Source organism: Vicugna pacos, chromosome 18 (assembly GCF_048564905.1).
Source record: "Vicugna pacos chromosome 18, VicPac4, whole genome shotgun sequence".
Classification (NCBI taxonomy): domain Eukaryota; kingdom Metazoa; phylum Chordata; class Mammalia; order Artiodactyla; family Camelidae; genus Vicugna; species Vicugna pacos.
Window position 1 is genome coordinate 33,361,162 of NC_133004.1, and position 9,965 is coordinate 33,371,126.

General features: G+C 54.9%; 1 protein-coding gene across 2 annotated transcripts in view; it reads left to right on the plus strand.

Annotated features, from left to right (window-relative positions):
- The window catches only part of RNF40 (ring finger protein 40), a 29,371-nt gene that overhangs the window by 5,378 nt on the left and 14,028 nt on the right, over positions 1–9,965 (plus strand). The window contains exons 12-20 of one of the 2 annotated variants that reach the window (XM_006201304.4): positions 279–400; positions 488–915; positions 1,003–1,120; positions 1,243–1,392; positions 1,569–1,781; positions 1,861–1,986; positions 3,130–3,270; positions 3,354–3,455; positions 5,406–6,664. In XM_006201304.4, the coding sequence (XP_006201366.1) occupies positions 279–400; positions 488–915; positions 1,003–1,120; positions 1,243–1,392; positions 1,569–1,781; positions 1,861–1,986; positions 3,130–3,270; positions 3,354–3,455; positions 5,406–5,582 (1,577 nt within the window). In that variant the 3' untranslated portion in view covers positions 5,583–6,664. Of the gene's footprint in view, positions 1–278; positions 401–487; positions 916–1,002; positions 1,121–1,242; positions 1,393–1,568; positions 1,782–1,860; positions 1,987–3,129; positions 3,271–3,353; positions 3,456–5,405; positions 6,665–9,965 lie in introns of those variants that run through there. The other variant, XM_031687413.2, reaches the window with a different exon arrangement.

Sequence of the window (9,965 nt, forward strand, 5' to 3'; positions counted from 1 at the left end):
TGAATGTACAGTTAGTTACATGTTCCTTTGAGGGAAGTTTGGAAATTTTTCACAAAACTTGTTGTAGCAGAGATAACACACGTTGGCTGTATCGAGTTACTTTTAGGTGAATTTCCTTCAGTTACTTACTTTGATGAGATCATACTCCATATATAAGGCTTCAGTGTTCCTCTCCTGTATGTTGAGAGTGATGTCTCTGGTCCTGCCTCTTCCCCCGCTGAAGGGTTGGGCCCCTAACACAAGGGCCAGTCCAACCTCCGTTCCCCATCCTCCTCCAGGGCCCATCAACCGGGAGATGCGCCATCTGATTAGCAGCCTCCAAAACCACAACCACCAGCTAAAGGGGGATGCCCAGCGATACAAGCGGAAGCTGCGGGAAGTACAAGCTGAGATTGGCAAGGTGAGGAGGGTGCTGCCTGGGAAAAGCCACGGCTCGACCCCAGGGAGCAGCATCTCGCCTCAGTCCTGTTCTCTCTCTGCTTTGCAGCTCCGGGCCCAGGCCAGTGGCTCTACCCACTCCATTCCCAGCCTGGGCCACCCAGAGGACTCCAGCCTCAGTGCCCCAGCCCCAGGGAAAGAAGAGGGTGGGCCAGTCCCTGTTGGTGCTCCTGACGCCAGAAAGGAGACGGCTTCGGTGCCTGGCACCACCGTTACTACCTCCTCAGCAAAGAAGGAAGACCTGGTCCCCTCGGAGGAAGATGCCCAGGCCCTAACCCCCGGGGCCCAGGGCCCCTCCTCCCGGGGCCGAGAACCTGAGGCCAGGCCCAAGCGGGAGCTTCGGGAGCGGGAAGGGCCTGGCCTGGGACCCCCATCAGTAGCCTCAGCTCTGTCAAGGGCTGATCGGGAGAAGGCCAAGGTGGAGGAGGCCAAGAGAAAGGAATCAGAGCTCCTCAAAGGTCTCCGAGCAGAGCTCAAGTGAGGCCCTATTCCTTTCTCTTTCCCAGCCCTGCTGAGTGGCCTCCAACCCTGCTCACCAAAACCTTCCTCCTATGTCTCCCCTAGGAAGGCCCAGGAAAGTCAGAAGGAGATGAAGCTGTTGCTGGACATGTATAAGTCAGCGCCCAAGGAGCAGCGGGATAAGGTGCAGCTCATGGCAGCTGAACGCAAGGCCAAGGCTGAGGTGAGGGCAGGTAGGGCCTGTGGGACATGCAGAGAGGCTGCCTCAGGGGGTTCTAACTAGAGTATAGAGCCCTAGGTCAACAGGAAGCAGTGTTGAGGGCTCCCTCCTTTGGGTGATTATAGGTCGATGAGTTAAGGAGCCGCATCCGGGAATTGGAGGAGAGGGATCGGAGGGAGAGCAAGAAGATTGCAGATGAGGATGCCCTGCGGCGCATTCGGCAGGCAGAGGAGCAGATAGAACACCTGCAGCGCAAGTTGGGTGCCACTAAGCAGGTGTGACCCTCTTTTGGTCCCCTTTCTTCTGAATGTTGGGATTCCCTAAACCTCTTGTTCTAGCAGATGGCCTCTGTCCACTCTGGTTCTGTGCTTAGCTGTGTTTTCCTGTGGTTTCCCCACGGTCATCCTGTCCATCTGCCACATTCTATCTTGTCCCTGCGCACTTGCTGCAGGAGGAGGAGGCTCTGCTGTCAGAGATGGATGTGACAGGCCAGGCTTTTGAGGACATGCAGGAGCAGAATGGGCGGCTCCTACAGCAGTTGCGGGAGAAGGATGATGCCAACTTTAAGCTGATGTCAGAGCGGATCAAGGCCAACCAGATTCATAAGCTATTGCGGGAGGAAAAGGATGAGCTGGGCGAGCAGGTTCTTGGCCTCAAGTCCCAGGTATGACTGTCCTGGGCTTCTAGGGTGCAGCCAGAGAGGTTGGGGCTCCCCAGCACTGAGTCCCCACTCCTGTCCTCAGGTGGATGCCCAGCTGCTAACTGTGCAGAAGCTGGAGGAAAAAGAGCGGGCCTTGCAGGGCAGCCTCGGGGGTGTGGAGAAGGAGCTGACGCTGCGCAGCCAGGCCCTGGAGCTCAACAAGAGGAAGGTGAGGCCAGACTTGAGGGGACAGCAAACTGAGATGCTGGCTCACAGCCTCACTTTCTGACTCTGCTTAGAGAACTTGAAGGAGGTGACCTGGGCTTAATCCCAAATCTGCTTCCTCTCAGCTCACATCTCAGACACTTAACTCTGTTCCGGACCCTATGTGGAGGACTTAACTGTGCTTGGTCACATTTCAGTCTCAATAACCTCACAGTAGTTTTTGTTATTGTTCACCTTTCACAAGTGAGGAAACTGAGTCTCAGAGAGGTAGCTGATTTGTTGAAGAAAGAGTAGAACTCGATTTGGGCCTGGGCTTCCTTGGCTCCACAACCCACATCCTGACCACTACATTGATTACCTGTAAAATGGGGATGGTGGTCCCTGCCATGTAGTTGCATTAAGCCTAAGAAACGTTTAGCTCATGGTAGTTGTTCTTTTGAGGTGGGAGCAGAGTCAGTAATGACCTGTGTTGCCATCTTTATGATGTCAGTCTTCTAGCTCAGGGTAAAGTCTTAAGATTAATACCGATTTTCATCTTCTTGCCCCTGCTGAACTTTTTTCTTCTTCTCCATTTAATTCATTCATTTAAGCAGCATTAGTCATGCCCTCGTTATATACCAGGACCTCCTTGAGTGTTAGGGAGACCATGGGAGCAAGATAGTCCTGCTGGAAGTGGGAACTCCCAGTTTTAAGGGGCAGATAGCAAGCCAGTAATCCTGTAGATAAAAAGACGTTATTATAGATCATAGCAAGTCTTAGGAAGGAGACTGAGGTGTGTGAAAGAAAAATAGGAGAGCCTCTCACAAGAGGTGGTGACATTTGAGCAGAGTCCTGGGGAAGTTGCAGGAAAAAAGTATGTGTCTTGGGGGAGTTGATGGGAGCAGAGAGAAGAGCCCTGAGCTCTTCAGGGGAACATTATGCAGGTGAGGAATGAGAGAGAATAGGAGGTGGTGAGGAATGAGACAGAATAGGAGGAGGTGAGGGTTGAGAGGTCAGGAGGCAGGACCAGTTCCAGTGAAGATATTGGAGTTGATTCCGAGAGCAGGAATCACTGGACATTTGACACAAGTGTCTTTGGACCGTGGCTCCACATGCCTGACTCCCCAGGCTCAGGCAAATGGTGGCCCTCCCTATTCCACCCACCTAGGCTGTGGAAGCGGCCCAGCTGGCCGAGGACCTGAAGGTGCAGCTGGAGCATGTGCAGACTCGGCTTCGAGAGATCCAGCCTTGCCTGGCAGAGAGCCGGGCTGCTCGTGAGAAAGAGAGCTTCAACCTCAAGAGGGCTCAGGTGGGTGAATGTCTAGAGGTGGAGGAGGCAGGCGGTTCAGATCGAGGACCCTTTCACTCAGCCTAGCCCCTCTGCTGCCCTAGGAGGACATCTCACGGCTGCGGCGCAAGCTGGAGAAGCAGAGGAAGGTGGAGGTTTATGCAGATGCTGATGAAATTCTCCAGGAGGAGATCAAGGAGTACAAGGTGGGGCTGTGGGGCTGGGTTGTGCTCCATTGACCTGGGAATCTTAGAGAGGAATTTGGTGAGAGCTGCAGTGGGTAGGCTGGGGACCTTGGAAGTAAGGTAGGATAGCAAAAAGTGGGCAGAACCCATTGTAGAGAATCAAGACAACTGATGAAATAGGCTATGCATATTGTGTGCCAGGCAAAGTGCCTGCCTAGGTGTGGGAGCGCTGGGAGCTAGACCTGGTCTCAGATCTCTTGAAACTGACAGTCTGTTGGAGAAGGAGCCAAGTAATTCTCTCATCTGAGTGATAAGCAGTGTGATGACAGAGGCCAGGGGGTTTGTGGGAACTCAGCGGAGGCCCTTAACAGCCCTGGGGGTCAGCAGGCTTCCTGGAAGGAATATCATCTAAAGGAAAACTGAAGAATGAGTCAGGGTTAGCTGTGAGGAATAGGGATGAGAGAGTTCCAGCAAAGGGAAAGGCAGGGGTGGTGGCCTCTAGTTGAGAGAAGTGTGCTGGAAGACAGAACTGGACAGTTAGAGTTGAAGGTCAGAATGTGGATTTTGTGGGCAGCAACAAGCCTGGAGGGGGTTAGGCAGTGTCAGATTCTGAAGAGTAAGGTAAGCCCTTTTGAGATACTTGACTTATCCTTAGGCAATGTGGAGACATCAAAGGGTTTTAAACCAAATAGTGACATCTCAAGGATGTTGAGAATAAGGTGCCTGCAGGACTTTTTGAGAGGCCCTCTGGGAAGGCACTCAAAGCAGAAGGACTGATCTGGAGAAGGGTTTGGGGAATTGTCTGCATAGGCAGAGGTGGAAGCCACATGTAGTCACCCAGGAAGGGTCTGTGGTACGAGATGGAACAGAGGTCACTCCCCCTGAGGAACCTCAAAGCTTAAATGATGGGCAGAGGAAGAGAAGCCTGTGGTTCAGGGGGAAGGAGAGCGATCTATAGGGAGTTGATTGGGGAAGACTTTCAAGAAGGCAGGGCTGAGCTGAGTCTGAGCTGCCCAGAAGGCAAATGAAGCAAGTGATTAAAGATGCCTCTTGTATTTGGCAGTCTTGGTGGGAATGGATGTTGGGTGGAGGTGGACGTCAGATCACCTGGACTCTGGCCTACTGGAGTGAGGAGAGAGTGGAGGGTGTGTCAGTAAATAGACAACCTTTTGTAGCGGTTTGGCCTTGAAGAGACACAGGCAGCTGAAGGCATCCATGGGGAGAAGGGAAGGGTTTCTGAGAAGGGACAGAGTTTGGAGCCTGTCAAATGCTGATGGGTTCTGAGAGCTAGGGAAGAGGCAATGCTTGGAGAGAGTTGCTGAAGTGGTGGTCTGGGCTGGGATTTCAAACAGGGCAGAGGATGAATGTTGGGGAATGCTGAGTTGTGGGAATTTCCTGTCTGGAGTTGGAGGCAACTGGTGGCAGGTGGGAAGTTTTAGAATAGAGGAGATTTGTAAACCCTCAACAGAGAAAAATGAATCCAGGGACCCAAAGCTGGATCTCTGGGCAGTACCAGGGAGGGATCCAGTTGAGTGTTGAGAACAGCAGGGTTCTAGTGGCACTGCCATGCTGAGCTGTGACTTAGCAGGTGCGGGTGGGGAGAAGGTAGGCTGTTGGCTTAAGCCGGGATTGGGCTTTTGCCAGAGAAGGCCAGAGCAGCAAGAGATGGAACCACAGGGCAGAGGAGCTCAGGCTGGAGCCTGTGGGTCATTGACCTTAAGAGGGGACATCTGACCCCTGGCCATCACTGCCTGGGTTCAAGTCCAGACTGTGCTACTTCCTAGTTTCAAGACCTCAGCTTCTGAGCCTCAGTTTCCTCTGGAGAGTGTTCATCCTCACGTCCCAGGGTCATGGTGAGAGTTAGATGCATTCTGCTGTGTGGTGGGCTTATTCTGGACTGCCTCTTGCTGTCATCTTGGGATCTGGGCACTGTCAGGATTGTTCCCGAGCTGATGCCTTTGCCCGGCCCAGGCGCGGTTGACCTGCCCCTGCTGTAACACCCGCAAGAAGGATGCAGTCCTTACCAAGTGCTTCCACGTTTTCTGCTTCGAGTGTGTGCGGGGCCGCTATGAGGCCCGCCAGAGGAAGTGCCCCAAGTGCAACGCAGCCTTTGGTGCCCACGACTTCCACCGTGTCTACATCAGCTGAACCTGTAACTCAGGGGACTTTGGAACACCCATGGACCCTGGGGGCTGTGCCTCCAGTCCCTCCCCACCCCACACCCAGTGGCCCCCACTCTCCATTCCGGACCTTGTGGGCCTATCCCCTCCCCACGTAGTTGGTTCAGGGGCCCCAGTGCATGCTAGTGGGAGTGGGATCAGCCAAGCTCAGTTCCACCTTTTCCCCAAGGTCAGAGCTCCAGCCTAGGGAGCACTCACCCTGCAGGAAAGGTCTGCTGTGAGGGGCCCAGAGAGAGCACTCAGCTGAACTTCCTGGAAGCTGGCCCCAACTCTTCAACTGTCTCCACAGGCCCATCCCAGCCCTAAAGGAAATTCCCCGGGCTGTGACTTCTCACACAAGTGAAGGCTCACTATCTGCTTACCCACAAGTGAGGACCAGGGATGGGCTAGGTTCCCAGCTCGCTGCCCTAAGACTGGGCCCTGGGGCCCGGGGAAACTTCCTTTACGTAGTGCTCCCCAAACCTGGGCAGTGCTTCCCTCCTGTGGAGTTCCTTGGGGGTTTTGGTCTGGTCTTGTGTGCTAAGAGCACCCTCTTGGTGAGGGCACCATCCTCTTCCTCTGGGAAGCTCTGAGGTTGCTGCAGTCACTTTGCCCTCATCTTGGGAGTGCTGAACCAAGATCATCGGTTTCTATTCTAATCAGACCCCTCTCAATCTCTACTTTGCTCCCAGGCCCACTTACACCCACCTCAATGCTTCCCAAGGTTCTGCTGGGTCCCTAACCCTGACCGTTTCATCCTGGTGGCCTTATTAACTGCAGTGGGGGCAAAACTTCCCAGGAGGGAAAGGGAAAGACTGGCTGCTGGGCCAACTTCCGATCATTCCAGGTAGAAGAGCTTCACCTAACACCCTGTCACTGAGCCTGTACCCACGATGCTTCCTGTGCTGCCTGCCCAAGCAAACTCCATGGGCTGTAAAGGCAGTACACAGGGACCTGGAAGGTGGAGCTGCTGAACAGGTGCAAGGGTCCACTCGGACCCACAGCCCCTGCTCTAGAAATGTCTTGTATAGGCTGTTAATTGTTATGAATAAACGCCCAACTCAGCCTATAGTCTTAGTAGCCAGGCTTCCTACCCTAAATGTGGTCCTGGATTTTGGCTGTTAAAACTTGTTCCCCGAGCTCCCCTGGCTGACATGTGAACCTGGAGGGCCTGCACAAATGAGATACCCTGGTCCTGCCCACCTCCAACGACTAGTTATGCTTAGACCTAACTGCCATCCGGTTTCTCGGACTGGGCCCTTGGGAGGGGCGTGTCTACAAGGAGAAAGTGTCGTGGTCTGTCCGCTGCAGCCCGCCGACCTCTCCTGTTCCCACGGGGAGGGGCTGACACTCCCTGCATCGCCACAACTGCGGGCCGCGGTCCTCACGGGCTCACCACGCTCCCCCCCCCCACCGCAGTCATTGGCTACAGGGATGCTGGGAGCCTCGAGGCGCATCCTGGGAAATGTAGTCCCTTATTGGCACCGGCTGACGAGATTCTCCGAGGTAAGACCCGAGTTCCCAGTTGTGCTGGTCAGAGGCAGGCTTGGACCCAGTCTATCCCCAACGGCTTTACCCGCCCCTTCCCCCCTCGGACGGACAGACAGGACATCTCAGCGGGTGACTTCCTTCATTGCCATTTGTGCTGGCTGTTAGCCATGTCCTCGAGAACCGTGTGTCGAATGGCGCTGTGGGTTCATCGCTCTGTCGGGTACGCGGGCGGAGCCTTCACCGAGGCTGCGCTGGGGCTCGCGCTCAGGCCGGTGCTGACCGGGCTTGGTGCCGAAACAGGAGCTGGAATTGGAGCCATGGCCACGGGAGCCGCTGCCGGCTTGTCAGCAGTCATGCCCTTGCGCACTCCCGCAGCATTATCGGCAGTAGCACCTTCGCGGGGGCTCGCGGCGTTGTCCGCCTTAGGGCCCCACCTGGCGCCCAAAGTTTCGGAGGGTCCGCAGCAGCTGGACCAGGTCGGACTGGAGGCGGAGACTCGGGCTACGGTGACTTCCGGCGCAGGGCTGGCGGCAGTGGGCACGCTTGCTGAAGCTCTGGCCGCGGCGGGGGATGGCATCCGGCCGAGGAAGTGTCCGCGGCCCCGGGCAGTGGTAGTCAGGTTGGGTAAAACGCAGCGTATTGCATCATAGAGATGCGGTCCGTCTCTGAGAGGAGTGCTGCGCCTGGGAGCCGGTCGGGGTCAGCCAATCCTCTGTGAGCACTGCCCTGTTTCCCAGGAGTCACCTTCACGTGGGCTCCTTAGTAATGCAAGTGACTGCATCACCTTCCCAAACATCTCTCCATATCTAGAGGAGCTAAAAACTCGTGAGTTCCCACGCTTAATAAAGTAAGCATCGAACCATTTTCTCAAGCTGGAGCCCAAGAAAGTGCGATAAAGATCCCAGAATTTGAGTAGGAACATCACTGATGCTGCAGGAAGAGAGTAAACTCTCCATAAATCTTGGTTTGCAATTAGGCCGCCCAGTGCTGGGAAAATCTACTTTAGGGGCTGGTCAGGTCCCTCCATACAGGATGTTTGACCCCTTACAAACCCTTGTAGCCCTCCCTCAGTGGCTGTAATACCCTGGGCCCTTGGGATGGGCAGGCCAGAGGTCCTCCTGGACCAATGCTGACCTTGGTTGGCCTCTGAAGGTGAGCAGATACTGGCCTCAATGACAAAGGTACCTTTTCAGCCAGAATGAAGGCTGCTGTCTAACTGGTCACAGGGTTCAGTGGGGCATTTGAGGTTGACCACTCTCTTTAAAACTTCCCTTGGGTCCTGTAGTGCTACACTCTACTGGTTTTCCTCATATTATCTTCTGCTGGCCCTTTTTCTGCATCCACAAGCTTGATCGTCTCCTTTCTACTTCAGCTCTCTCCTTGGGTGTGTTTACCCAGGACCATGGCTACAGCTAGGATAATAAGGCCCAACTCCTCCAGCACCACTTCTCTTTCTTGCGCTCCAGACCTGGTAAATAACCACCATTCATGGCTGGAGGTTAGGATCATGCCACTCTGCTTAAAAATCCCCCGATGGTGCCCTTTCCCCCAAGTTACTCAAACAAGATGCTCCACACTCTAGCCTGTGCTCTCTACCTTATCTCAATTCCTATCCCTCATTGCTCTAAGCCTACACCTAATTTATGCACCCTCTATCCCCCACTCCACCCTGGCCCCTACATACACTGTTTCCTGCTCCTGCAGCCTTCACCGTCAGATGACTTCCTCAGTTAGTTTCCCGACCCACTGCAGGCATCACATCTGGGTCCACAGCCCCTTCTGGTAAGTATGTACCAATGTGCTCCAGTGCTTATTCTTCCCCTGTAGCCCCCTCACTTTACTGATGACTCCTGTGCTGACGTCCCTCAGTGTCCCCAGGGCTGGAAACACAGGGAAGAGAGAACAGCCTTCCATACTCACCTCTATGTGAAAGGCAAGTCCCTCTTCTCTTCCCCACTTCTCCACCCCTTGCTTTCCAGATGGGGAAGGGGAAGGAGAGACAGTTGAGCCTGCCCTGGGAGCCTGGATCAGAGAGGTAAAGGGAAGGTGGGGAGACAGCTTCCTGGCTGGGGCAGAAGGCCCCCAGCAGACTGAGGCAGAGGCAGGCAACAGGTTAGAGCAGGTGTTGATCTCAAGCAGCCACTTAGAGGCCATAGCCAGATCTCGGCCCAAGAGATAGTGCTGAGGCAAGCCTGCATTGAGGATTCAGTGGAGCAACCCCGTCTGGCCCAGACAGTGAGGAGCCCAGGCCAGGCCCAGGCAGGCCCAGCGATGGGGGAGGACAGGCTTGGTCGGGTACAGAGCTTGCTCCTGGCCATTCTGGTTTCCCTCACCACCTTGCAGTAGATCTTAGGCAAATGGCTGCCCTTCTCTTAGCCTCACTCCCTCACACACTGGGGGCTCATGGGCTACATCCTGAGTGAGAACACAAGCCAGGTGTCCACCCACCTCTCCTCAGGGCCTAGGAGGCTCTGTTCTAAAGGAATGGTTAGGCCAGGTCCAGGGCCCAGGTGAACCAGGGGAAGTGGCCGCTAGCTTCTGGAGCTAGATCTTAGGCACTTTCCCTTGTGGCAGTCTGGGGAGGTGCAGGTGTTGAGGCACTAAGCCAGCCAGTGCCAGTCACCAGGCAGCCACCCAGAAGTAGGCACGTAATGCTGCTTGGCTCTGCCACCTGAGCACGTTTCTCCCTCTATCTCCCATGAGTACAGATTTTAAAATTCCATAAACCCTCAGGCTCCCACCAGCATCTGGGCACCTGGGGAAAGGGCTCCAAGTGTGGCCTCAGGCTGGGCTGTGCCTTTGAGGTGACACCTGGACGCTGCCCTGGGAGCGGACAGGCACTCTCAGCTTGCTTAAGGCTTGAAAGACAGAAAACACTTGG